General features: G+C 52.9%; 5 protein-coding genes across 5 annotated transcripts; 4 read left to right on the forward strand and 1 right to left on the reverse strand.

Annotated features, from left to right (window-relative positions):
- Positions 1-629: 629 nt before the first annotated feature.
- On the forward strand, positions 630-1,389 carry J4E90_005468 (uncharacterized protein; the record flags this gene model as incomplete). The annotated part of the gene is made up of 4 exons (XM_051435021.1): positions 630-720; positions 786-1,105; positions 1,160-1,208; positions 1,259-1,389. 4 exons carry the CDS (start codon positions 630-632, stop codon positions 1,387-1,389), a joined length of 591 nt encoding a protein of 196 aa, XP_051291045.1.
- A 1,442-nt stretch (positions 1,390-2,831) lies between these two features.
- Positions 2,832-5,427, forward strand: J4E90_005469 (uncharacterized protein; the record flags this gene model as incomplete). Its single annotated transcript, XM_051435022.1, has 2 exons — positions 2,832-3,017; positions 3,097-5,427. The coding sequence occupies 2 exons, from the start codon at positions 2,832-2,834 to the stop codon at positions 5,425-5,427; spliced, it is 2,517 nt and encodes an 838-aa protein (XP_051291046.1).
- Positions 5,428-7,798: 2,371 nt separating this feature from the next.
- Positions 7,799-8,525, forward strand: J4E90_005470 (uncharacterized protein; the record flags this gene model as incomplete). Its single annotated transcript, XM_051435023.1, has 4 exons — positions 7,799-7,804; positions 7,869-8,046; positions 8,101-8,286; positions 8,488-8,525. 4 exons carry the CDS (start codon positions 7,799-7,801, stop codon positions 8,523-8,525), a joined length of 408 nt encoding a protein of 135 aa, XP_051291047.1.
- Positions 8,526-9,449: 924 nt separating this feature from the next.
- On the forward strand, positions 9,450-10,709 carry J4E90_005471 (uncharacterized protein; the record flags this gene model as incomplete). Its single annotated transcript, XM_051435024.1, has 2 exons — positions 9,450-9,782; positions 9,843-10,709. The coding sequence occupies 2 exons, from the start codon at positions 9,450-9,452 to the stop codon at positions 10,707-10,709; spliced, it is 1,200 nt and encodes a 399-aa protein (XP_051291048.1).
- Positions 10,710-10,922: 213 nt separating this feature from the next.
- Positions 10,923-12,161, reverse strand: J4E90_005472 (uncharacterized protein; the record flags this gene model as incomplete). The annotated part of the gene is made up of 3 exons (XM_051435025.1): positions 10,923-11,198; positions 11,250-11,816; positions 12,015-12,161. 3 exons carry the CDS (start codon positions 12,159-12,161, stop codon positions 10,923-10,925), a joined length of 990 nt encoding a protein of 329 aa, XP_051291049.1.
- Positions 12,162-12,244: the final 83 nt, after the last annotated feature.

Consider the following 12,244-nt stretch of genomic DNA (forward strand, 5'->3'; position numbering starts at 1 on the left):
GGTCGCGCGCGGCAATACATCTTCACAACTTAATTGAGGCGCCCAAAGTGACGGTATGCTCAAATCGCAAACCAGCTACAAAGACGATTTTTGTTCCACATCGGTTCTTGCCTGGGCATCACCTGGTACCATCCCTTTAGCATTATATCTCCGGGACGGGTTGCATACGCTACTACCGATAGCGCTAACCACGTCACGAAGCTCAAGCTTAAGCTCGAGAGCTTACCGACAAGTCGTCAGTCTGGTAGAAGCTCGCGACGCGACCCTGCAGATACCGGTGGCCTGTTCCAAAAAGAACAAGAGGGGTCTGGTCCATGCTCGACCATGAGACAGTTCACACGTCAAGAATCTTCTCTGCCTGAGGACAGGACCATGGCGGACATGGTCGTGTTGCAGCAAGAGTCTGGACAGCTGCGGCATATCTGAAGGGTCCCGCAAGCACCAGGAACGCAGCCAATCAGACACTCCGACGTGCTGGAGCGGTGAATGTGCCCCGCTAACCGCGAGGCTCAACACGAGGCCGCGCCCCTCATTCCTACAATTGACCCTTTGACTTCTCCACAACATTTCTTTTGTTGCCTTGCCCTAAACACCCACCCTCACCTCCACAGTACGCACCGATACCAGCCATGGCCGACCACGCAGACGACCTCCACGCCGAGCAGACCGAGGGCTTCAAGGTTGGCGAGAAGAAGACGATTGACGAGTACCAGCAGCTGGGTAGGTTCCACAACTTGTCCGGGGAGCTAGTTGCCTGCACACATGGCTAACACGCGCGGCGACAGACCAGAACGACGAGTCGCTCCAGAAGTGGAAAGCGTCCCTTGGTCTTGGACAAGGCAAGGACATCTCCGACCCCAACGATCCCCGCCGATGCATTATCCTCTCTCTCGCTCTCGAAGTCGAAGGCCGCGATGATATCGTCATTGACCTGCGCGCACCCGGTGCCGTCGAGGCTCTTGAGAAAAAGCCCTTCTCCATCAAGGAAGGTGCCCGGTTCCGCATGAAGGCACAGTTCAAGGTGCAACACGATATCCTGTCTGGTCTGAAGTACCTCCAGAAGGTCTCACGCATGGGTGTCAGCGAGAAGCTCCAGGAGATGATGGTGAGCATATCTGCCATAGAGGAACATATGAGCAAGCACTAACAGCCATGACAGGGCTCATACGGTCCCAGCACTGAGGAGAAGCCATACTACGAGAAGAAGTGTATGTACACGCCCATGTTATCTCCCACAACCCACTAATGCCTCTTCTAGTCGAACCTGAAACTGCCCCCTCCGGTATGCTCGGCCGTGGCCACTACACCGCCGTCTCCAAATTCGTCGACGATGACAACCACACCCATCTCCAGTTCAAGTGGTCATTCGACATCAAGAAGGATTGGTAGTTTGCGTGCGCATGCGTTTGGCTGAGGGGGTCATTCATGCAGCGATGTCGCGGAAGGTGTCATTTTCCTTCGATTGGAAGCGATGGATATCCAGGGCAGCTTAAGCTCCCACGAAGTAACGAAGCGACGGCCGACCATCTAGATGGACCCAACAAGTCCGGCTGGATGGCGCAAAGGCGAATTGAACAGCAGAAACGTTTCACAATTGGTCACTGCAATGTGTTGTCTTTTATCCTTGGTCTGCGTATGTTTGTTGCTCCTCGATATTGTAGAAGCGAAACCACCTGGCAGCTATCGTCTTCGCCTTGACCGTACGACCTGCCCACGCTCGGTCGCCGCTTCCCGATCCGATTTTCCGAGCCGAGATGCTCAGGATGGAGATGTCCTGTTCCCATGGATCTGTTATGCGTGCTTCCGCGGAGGGCTCTTGGGCATCATTCTCCATGTCTGTGTCGTCACTATCGGGCTCCTCCTGACGCTCGCGCCTACCCTCGCACTCAGCGATATGGAGCGTTACACCTGGCTTAAGCGCGACTTCTGCCGCCGCCGAGAAGCATCTGGACAGGCCTTGGGCTGAGAAAGAAGATGTTGAGGCATGCAAAGCGATTGGATTCACCAAGACGACTCTTTCCTCTTCCTCGGCACCGGCAGCGACACTGGTTCCAGCCCGACCATATGCGGTCAAGTAGGCTAACAAGGCCTGCACAGACGCGCAGAATGTAAGTTTGACATGCCGTGTCGTGAGTAAGTTTTGAAGGGTTGGCGCAACCAAGTGCTCCAGACCATCCGCGTCATGTTCGCCGCGATTGTGCAGTGATGTTGCAAGATGTTGGAGGAAGCTATCCCGACTTGAGCAAATGATGAGTAGTGTTGGACATGTCTCTGACTGCGTGGTGAGAAGGTAGCGAAGCAAGGCCGGGAGGGTTAGCGGGTAGAGCACTGTTGGCGCGGGCGTTGGCGACATGACAGAAAGGCTGCTTGTGGAAAGTTTGTCGGCTGTCATGTGTCGGTGCAGGCTGTCATCGGTATACTCATTCGGGGAGCACAGCTTGGGCTGGACGTGACAGGCGTGGAGGTGCCAATCGGCGGCAATACCCGCGCCCCGGGCCACCCCACTACGTCGGTTGGCCATCCATCAGAACACCCAGGGCATGCACGCCGCGACTTTCAATCACGATCACCAGGCCCAGAACCTGCTCCCTGCCTTGCCTGACTCTGCATAGTCGGCCTTCCGTTTGTGCGCAGAGACGAAGCGCGCACGCTCCGGACCGAAGCGCTGTCCCAGGCGCACGTCGCGGTCATGGAGTCCATCAGTCGCATATCAAGCTTGCTGGAGACAGGTATGGCGCCTTTCACATTTTTCATACAGATATGCTGCCCGTTTCTGCTCCCCGATTTGGGCCGCAGGCCTTTTGATCATGTAATTGCTTGGTGCCGCCGTCATGCATCCCTCGAACTTCGCTCACTGGTCTCTCTCTGCAGCTCGCGACCTCACTCTCGAAGCCGCCCGCGATGCCAGCAATGTCCGCCGAGCGCCAACAAAAGAACTGCCCTCGGGCCAGCTCAAGAAACTCCTTGACAGCAGATCGGAGCGCGATGTGCTCGAAGGACTGCGAAGAGTCGTCACTGTAGGAAGCCCCGCCACGGTCTCGAGACCAGCTCATTGGACGCTGTGGGACGTGTAGTAACTGACTACAGCGCATCTAGATGTCCTACCGACAGCCGCCTTCGCAAACGCTGCCCTTCTTCTCCCACGTGATCAAGAACGTCGCATCGCCCTCGCTCCAGGTCAAGAAGCTCGTCTACATCTACCTCCTCCAACATGCCGAACACGAACCAGATACCGCGCTCCTCTCCATCAACACGATACAAAAGTCGCTCACAGACACGAATCCTCAGCTTCGCGCCCTCGCCCTACGCGTCATGTCGAGCATAAGGGTGCCTGTCATTAGCCAGATTGTGAGCTTGGGCATAAAGCGCGGTTCTGGAGACATGTCAGCATATGTCAGGAGGGCAGCAGCTCTGGCAATACCAAAGTGCTACAGGCTGGATCCAAACACCGAGCCGCAGCTACTTGAATACCTTTCGACACTACTGGGCGACAAGCAGTACTTCGTGACGGGAGCAGCTGTATCATCTTTCTTGGAGCTATGTCCGGAGCGTCTGGATCTTATACATCCGCACTACCGCTCATTGGTACGAAAACTAGTCGATATGGACGAGTGGGGTCAGCTGGCTACACTGCGGCTCATGATGATATATGCAAGGAAGTGCTTCCCGCGCCGGACGAGGAAGGTCAAGAAGGCAGCTGGGGTCACGACAAATAGCAAGCCTACGCAGTCGACGAAAGGCTTCTACGATTCAGAAAGCGATTCAGAAGAAGAGGAAAAGGAACAAGAACAGGACATGGAAGAGATTGCTGTGCTGGATCCGGACCTCGAACTGCTGCTGAAAGGCTGTCAGTCACTTTTGCAGTCTCGGAACGCGGCTGTAGTGATAGCGGTGGCAAGGACCTACTTGTATCTCGGTACCCCAGAGTACCTGACTCAGGCCATTGGCCCGCTGATATCCCTCTTGAGATCTGCGGGAGACATTCAGCACATCGCACTGTACAATATCGTGCAAGTCTGCCTGACGCACCCGGAGCCATTCGTCAAGTACTACACACATTTCTTGGTGCGATCAACCGACGCGCCACATATCTGGCAGCTCAAACTGGAACTGCTTACTCTGATATTCCCTCATGCACCTCTGAGACCACAGAGCCTAATATTGGCTGAGTTGAGCCATTTCTCCCACTCTGGAAGCTTGGATCCAGCATTGGTCAAAGAGTCAGTGCGCGCAATCGGCCGCTGCTCGCAGAGCCCTGCAACAAGCCCACAGACCTCCGCAAGATGTCTGAAGCTGTTGCTAAAGCACATAGGATCCGCCGATACTCATCTGGTAGCCGAATCGCTGGAAGTCATCCGACATCTGATCCAACGAAACCCGAACGCTCACCGAACAACTGTGGTCCGGTTAGCGAAACATCTCGATGCAGCAACGAGCCCCCAGGCACGAGCAAGCATCATATGGCTGGTCGGAGAGTTTGCAGGGATCGACCCAGAAAACAACATCGCCGCTGATGTTTTACGCATCCTTGTCAAAGGCTTCGCGGACGAGGCCGAACCAGCAAAGCTCCAAATCGTATTATTGGCAGCGAAGGTCTATGTGCATCATTTAACTGCAAACCCGCCTCCAGAGCCGAAAGTCGAAGAGCCCAAACCGTGTCCGTCGATCATGGATGATTTCCAGGAAGACCAAGGCGGCTTTAGGGACGAGCATCTTGAGTCCACCCCACAGAATGCGGAGCCTGAAGAGGAGAAGCCACACATTATTGAAGCCCTATACAACTACGTGCTCCTGCTCGTGAGGTACGACACCTCGTACGATCTCCGCGACCGCGCTCGCGTCTACAAAGCGCTTCTGGCGACACCAACATCGACACAACTCGCGTCGCTCTTACTTCTTGCACCGAAACCAGTGCCACATATACCCAGCCCGAGTGAAACAAGAAAGGGCTACGTGCTCGGCAGCGCCAGTCTCGTCATCGGCGACGAAGGCGGTGTAGGTGGTTTACGAGGCTACGAAGACCTGCCCCGTTGGGTCAAAGAAGGTGATGAACCGGATCCAGCTCTACGCGATGAGGTCGTCTCAAACTCTTCTTCGACATACGTATCGGCATACGAGACCGCGAAGAACATGTCAGCGGCGGAAAGATTAGACGCTGCAGCAGGTGGTAGTAGCAGGATGACGCCAGACAGCATGTTGAGCCCACGAAGTCTGAACGGTATGGGTGGAGATTCTAGTATGGGTGGTGCAAGTAAAGTACCACAGAAAGAAAAGACGCTGGACGATTGGCTGGCCGAGGAAGAAGAGGAGAGCAGCAGTGAAGAGGAAACGGAAGAAGAGGAAGAGACGGAGGAGGAGGAGAGCGAATACGAAACAGACAGTGAAGAGGAGACTGATGACGACGAAAGAGGAAACCTCATCAAGTAGATATGGAGGTACCAAGCGAATGATCACCTTCCATGCCTGCTTGGCAGTTTACACTTCATTTTAGGCCTTGTAGCCCAGCCGCTACCAAGTATGAAGATGGCTGTGAACCAAACATTCTATCAACGAGCGTGTACAACAGAACAGGTAGTGACAGTTCTCCCGCCTGGATTTGTAGCATCTTGCCAGAGCCGTGCCTCATCATCAACACCACTGTGTTTAGTCATTGCTGTCTCTATAGATACATCATCTCGCAGTCGCATTTCAAATGCCTCCTTGACGTGGTATCGGCTATGTGAATCCGGTGGTGCTAATTCGTTGCTCTTACAGCCATCGTCATCCCGGTTGTTGCTGCGGAAGCGGGAACTCAAGAGGCTAGGGAGGTAGCGCGCGAAGAACGGCCTCAGAGCGGGAGCGCATGCGCAAACTATGCCGGCATTGACTTCGGCAAAACACCACTGGAATTGTTCAACCGCCTCCCACGTATAATCGGCAGAGACCATGAGAGGATTCAACAGTGTCGTTCGACGAATCGCGACGGCACAGACGCTACGCGTACGGTCAGTACAAATTTTCCTAATGACTGGGTTGACTTACAATCCACCGGTCGCGAAGATAGCGCATACAGTGATCTTTTGTCTCCGCGGCATTTGTAGTCTTACTACTATGGGTATCGGAAGTATCAGTGTCAAGACATCTATTATGATGTTCAGGACGGAGAGCGCCATGTACTTGGTCAACTGATCAAGGCATGTAGCCCCAGGTACAAGTCTGAGATCCCATGTCGCAGCTATTGGCCTGCAGCCGAAGATACTGACGAGATCGTATACAGTGGCGTAAATCACCACCACCGCTACGAGGATCCAAACCAGTGTGCGGAACCATACTTGTGGCGAAAGGCGTAGATAGAACAGCAGTATCGAAAGTTTTGAGAATGCGATGCTGGTAGCGTATAGGGTCGTGCCGACCAATGTCCACTGCGCGTTTCGTTAGTGTCGCAGCCGGAATGTTGCAACGAGTATACCTGCCTTTTGGAAAGGAACCATGTACTCGTCTGTTTTGACTTCCCACATATGGTAGCCTAAGCCGGACTTCATGTCTGCGTTACAATTAGCCTTGCAAAGGAGAGTGACGGCGATTGGACATACGCGGAAAATTGCACCCCAGCAGCGCAAGGCTGCAAACCATTGCACACGCTACTATATCTGAACACCGAGAGTTAGCACAATCACTTTTTTTCAAGATTCGTAGACCATTGGGGAGACCCACAATCGTTGAGACGGACACCCAGTTTGGTGACATACGCTCGTGTAAAGAGCTGTAGGATCACGGCTACCAGAGCAATCATCGTTGTCGAGACTCCAACGGCGGCGAGTTCTCTATGAAGGCTCGGAGGGTTGACTGTATGTCTGATTTGGCCAGGCGGTGGTACCGCCATGTAGACTGACGTCGCACTCATCCTCGCCAAACTAGAAAGCGAGCGCAGGTTGAGATACGCAGGGTGACAGTCGAGGCGAGAGGCGCATGCTTATAACCTCCGAACTGATCAAGCCAATCACAAATCCTACCTGCGCCTGATTATCGCATGGCACCGCTGGACTGGTTACCACTGTCAACAAATCTAGGTACTGGTAACCGCATTTCGCATGGTTCGTTTCCGGTAGGTATCTGCAGGGCGAACTCGCATCCATGAAGCTGGTGAGATCATCTTATCTCATATCCGGCATCGCTCGTTCTATCAACAATGTCTGCGACATCATCTGCCCTCGGGTATGGATGAAAGGAATTTGACTGCACATTGTTCTACCGTCGACAATTGCATGAATTGTATGTGAGAGGAGCAGACGAGTACCAAACGAATGAATCTTGAGGAGCATTTGTTTAGACGATATGATCGTGCGATTGATTGTCTGTGGAGCTGGCGCCCGGCGGCAATGCCAGATGGATCGCGCTAGTTCCGGGGACATCCCAAATGAGCAGCCACGAGCGGCACACAACTCCGCGCCCCACTGAAGGATCTCTAGTGCTGAGACTCTAAACGGGTCGTAGTATCCCATGTGGGAACCTAGTCAGGAGTTCGGCATATGAACATGCGGCGTGGTTGTGCTGGTGACTCGTGGCTCGCAGCCATGAACGAGGGTTTGCATATGGCTGTTGAACCGTGAGATATATGAGCGGCACATCGCTGTCGCACTGATGTTACCTGATATCTCTCATATCCTGGCTTATCGATATGAACGGCACCGCTAAGACTCTCCCATATGCTGTCAATACCCTCCCTTTCTTGGGTAGGGTTATCGCTGTCACTGGCGCCAGCCGTGGACTGGGCCTTGCTGTTAGCAAGTACTTGCTGATACGAGGTGCCACAGTCTCTATGTGTGTGAGTAATGTTCATGTAACAGATACATACGAGACGTGTGCTGACTTTGTACACTAAACTGTAGGCAACGTCGGTTGACAATCTGTCCAAAGCCACCAAAGAGATTGACGCTGAGCTTCCAGACGCCAAGGACCGGTACTGGACGTGCGTCGTAGATATCGCCAACTTAGACAGTGTTCGGTCTTGGATCGAGGAGACTGTAGCTAAATTCGGAAAGCTTGATGGAGCCGCAAACGTCGCTGGTGAGCTCAATTAGCCTTCTGGATACTGTATGTGTTTCTGATCGAGTCGTCTAGCGGTGGAGCAACGCGAGATCTTCCCTATAACCGACCTCGACCCAGAATACTTCGCTAGGCTGCTCAACGTAAACGTTGTTGGTACTTTCCATTGCTTGAAAGAAGAAATGAAGGTCATCAAGGACGGTGGCTCAATCGTCAATGTTGGAAGCATCGCGAGCCACTACGGAACGCCTGGCACATCGGGTAAATACCGAGGTTTTCCAAATGCATACGAAACACACGCTGACTTTGCATCTCCACCCTGAAGCATACGTCGCCGCCAAGCACGCGCTCATTGGTCTCACGAAAGTTGCAGCTTTTGAAGGGGCGTCGAGGCGAATCAGGGTCAACGCGCTGTGCCCGTAAGTGACTTGGATGTCTGAAGACGACCTGAGCTAACTGTAGGCAGCGGATGCTTCAACACAGAAATGATGACGAAGTAGGTTCTGTTCTGTACAGATTGGTCGTGACGCATTCGCTGACTTCCGATACTTAGGCCTTTCAACTCAGCTGCTGGTGAATTCCATCTGAATAAAGACAACATTCCATGTATCTTGAACCGTGAGCTTCCAGAAACATGGGAGATAGCCGGATCGGTTGCTTTCCTGCTGGGCGATGAGGCCGCGCACGTTACAAAAGCGTCATGGTCCATTGATGGTGGGTGGGTCGAGAGTAACTATAGCTCGGGCTGAGAATGTGAGTGGTATGAAGATCATGGAGTTTGGGGTTCGGTGTATTGATGCAGCGTGCGCGGCTGTTGAGCTGTAGAAGTGCACATTGCAGTTTTCCCGAAGTTGCGCGGTCGCGGTCGCGTTCTCGGGTTTCGCGTCGTCATCGTGGCTCAAGCGCCAGCCGTAGTTAGCTCAATGCTTATCGCTATCATCCCCTGCCACCTCCATGGCTGCACCTTCTTTCCGACGGGATACGGTCACGTGTATCTGCTCTGATGCTTCCAGCGTCTCCGTCGGAAAACACAGCAATGCGTCTTCGTGCGTATCGTTCCGTGGGATGGCGCCTGGGACTGCATACAAGACTGTCTATATAACCAGTCCCCAACTATTCAACAATATGGGGAACACAAGCAACGCCAAACATCATCTTTCCCATCGACTAGTACAGCTGCAGCGAGATAGATACTATCATGCCTCTTCCATACGCAGACGCCGACATTACGCGATTGCAGCGCGATGCGGACGACAATCTGCTCACATACGGGACCGCATTCCATCCTGAGATAATCACCTCTACCGATGGCATCAACGTGCAGACAGCATCGGGTCACCGAATGATGGACGTTAGTGGCTTCAAGCTCGGGAATGTACCAAGTATACAATGCTAATTGTTTTATTTAGTTTACCTCTGGACAGATGAGCACTCTGATCGGGCATGGCCATCCTGAGGTCGTGAAAGTGATCGCGGATCATGCGCAACATCTCGATCATCTTTTCAGTGGGATGATCAGTCCCCCAGTCATCAATCTTGCGAAACGGTTAACTGGCGTTGCGCCGGCTGGGCTCGACAAAGCTTTCTTTCTCAGTACGGGCGGCGAAGCGAACGAAGCCGCGATCCGGCTGGCCAAATTCTACACTGGCAAATGGGAGATTGTTGGTCTGGCTGCCTCATGGCACGGCATGACAGGCGGATCGCTCGGTGCGCAGTATCACGCTGGACGTTCAGGTTACGGTCCAAACATGATTGGGGTAAGCGTATCTGCCTTAACTGCATGTGAGACGTGCACTGACCTTGTAAACCTACATTAGAACCTAGCACTGCCGACCCCAAACTCCTATCGATCGATCTTCAGACACGCTGATGGTACGCATGATTGGAAGACTGAGTTGGACTACGGTTTCGATCTTGTAGACAAACAGTCCTGCGGCTCACTCGCAGCGGCTATCGTTGAGCCGATCCTATCGAGTGGCGGTATGCTGGAGCTTCCCCCTGGATATCTGAAGGCCTTGAAGGACCACTGTACCGCTCGAGGCATGCTTCTCATTGTTGATGAAGCACAGACAGCACTTGGCAGAGCTGGCGATATGTTCGCATTCACACACCACCCCGAGGACGAAAGCGTAGTACCGGATATCGTGACACTCAGCAAGACGCTTGGAAATGGCATACCGCTCAGTGCTGTCTTAACTTCGAACCCCATCGCCCAGCATGCCAAAGACAACGGTTTCTTGTTCTACACTACCCATATCAACGATCCCCTTCCAGCTGCTGTGGGCGACAAGGTTCTCGAGATCGTCATGAGAGACGAGCTCTGCGCTCGTTCCAAGAGGCTCGGTGTCAAGCTCCAAGCAGGACTCAGGCAATTGCAGTCACGCTACGGTTGCATTGGGGACGTTCGTGGTCGCGGTCTGATGGCTGGAATGGAGATTGTTGGCGACAGAAAGACAAAGGTCGGTGCCCCAGAAGTAGGAGCCGCAGTGTCAACAAAGATTGCAGAGATGGGCTTGTGGGCTCAGCTAGCCACGATGGCTTCGTTTGGTGGAGTGTTCCGGATAGCGCCTCCGATCACGGTTACGGAGGAGCAGATCGATCTCGCCTTGTCAATCATTGAGGAAGCGCTTGCGACGACTCCAGGTACGATGCCGCTCTACACTGATGTCGCCGCGCATTTGTAAGGTGGGCTAGTCCGTGTGATTGTAATTTGTTCTAGCAGGCTATGATGCTCAGGACCCATATCATGATTGAGCGAAGACTTTTAGTTCACAATCAGTCGTTATTTTCGCAACCCCCTTGAGAACTCCGACGCCAACACCTAAATCGCAACCGTAAAGTCATTCCTTCCGTAGCTCCTGGTGAAAAACCTACAATGTTTTGGTACCTCAAGTTCTTCAACTGTAGAAAGACTCAAAGCCTTCCTGAAATATCCAGCTCTTGGTGGTTATCTCACTGCGCACTTCCTCCAATTTTGTCTCCGTGGCCGCCTTTGCAGCTTGTACTGCCTCCAGCCTTGCTTTTGCAACTAGGAGAGCCTTTTCATAAGTCGAAACCGCCATCACGGCCTCGTTGAATGTCATGGTGTGCGCATTCAACGTATCCTGGATCGCAGTCGCTTCCCTTTGCAGACTCTCAATTTTGATCTGTGCGAGGCGCTTGAAGCGGCTGCACTGAGAGAAGAGTTAATTTTAGTGGTTCTAGGTAATCACTATGCAACTTACTACTAGCTTCGCATCCTCTTCTCTGTCCTGCTCCTTCTCTCTCTTGGCATGGTCATCCGCAGACCTTTTTCTCTTAGACTCGCATGCGAAGATAGTTCCAGCTGACGCATGTCCGCAACTCCGCTCTGGATTCTTTTGACTGGTCATTGTCTTCGGGAATGGCCTTGCGGCAACGATGCCGTCTCGTTGCACCGTGGTACTGACCGCACGTGTAGGATCATCCTCAGTTGCTTTCACTAGCACGGCTGGCATATCCTCCCGCTTGACGAGTATGCCTTCAAAATCTTCGTCTTCGTCGTCTTCTTCTGATCCCGGCCGAGTCTGGGCTTCTGTGGTCTGGACGCTTTTTGGAATGACGAGAAGTGGGCGCGTTGGCCTTTTCTCAAACCGAATTTGCCCATCGGCGATGCTCTTACATGCCCTCTGCAACGACTCCAATCCATCTTTTGTGAAGATAGTACGGTCGATAAGCTTTTGTTCGAGGAAATAGTATAAGACTAGGAAGCGTAGTGACGTGCGCCATTTGATGCTGCCAATGTTGTCCAGCAGGTTGAAAGGCTCAACGTACTTCACCTTTTGCAGCAGCAAAGTGTCGTTTCTTATATGTGCTCGATGCATCCCTATTGAAGTGCCATCGTGAAGATGCACGTTCACTAGGTTGAGAAGGCCACTCGCCGAAGGGCACACTCGAGCGTGTACACGCAGATGTTTGTGGTTGTTGTAATACCCAATCAGCAAGTTTCTCTCGCTCCCGGTTCGAATTACCAGGTGAAATTTAAGATTTGCTTTTAAGGCCTTGGGTAAGAAGCGATAGTTTGTTCGCCAGTTTTCGTCTCTTGCAATCTCTTGGTGAAGTTCTGCTAGAGTGTAGCGATCGGAAGACTTTGGGGGGTTTCCTGGGTTGTCCGTCATGGTGCGAGCCCTTAGGTTGTGTCTCGGAAAGGGACCAGGTGAGGTAGTTTATGTTACAGTATGAACCGAGAAGTCGAGAGGAT

The sequence above is a fragment of the Alternaria incomplexa genome (genome assembly GCF_024043165.1).
Source record: "Alternaria incomplexa strain BMP 0042 chromosome Unknown scaffold_7, whole genome shotgun sequence".
Taxonomy (NCBI): Eukaryota; Fungi; Ascomycota; class Dothideomycetes; order Pleosporales; family Pleosporaceae; genus Alternaria; species Alternaria incomplexa.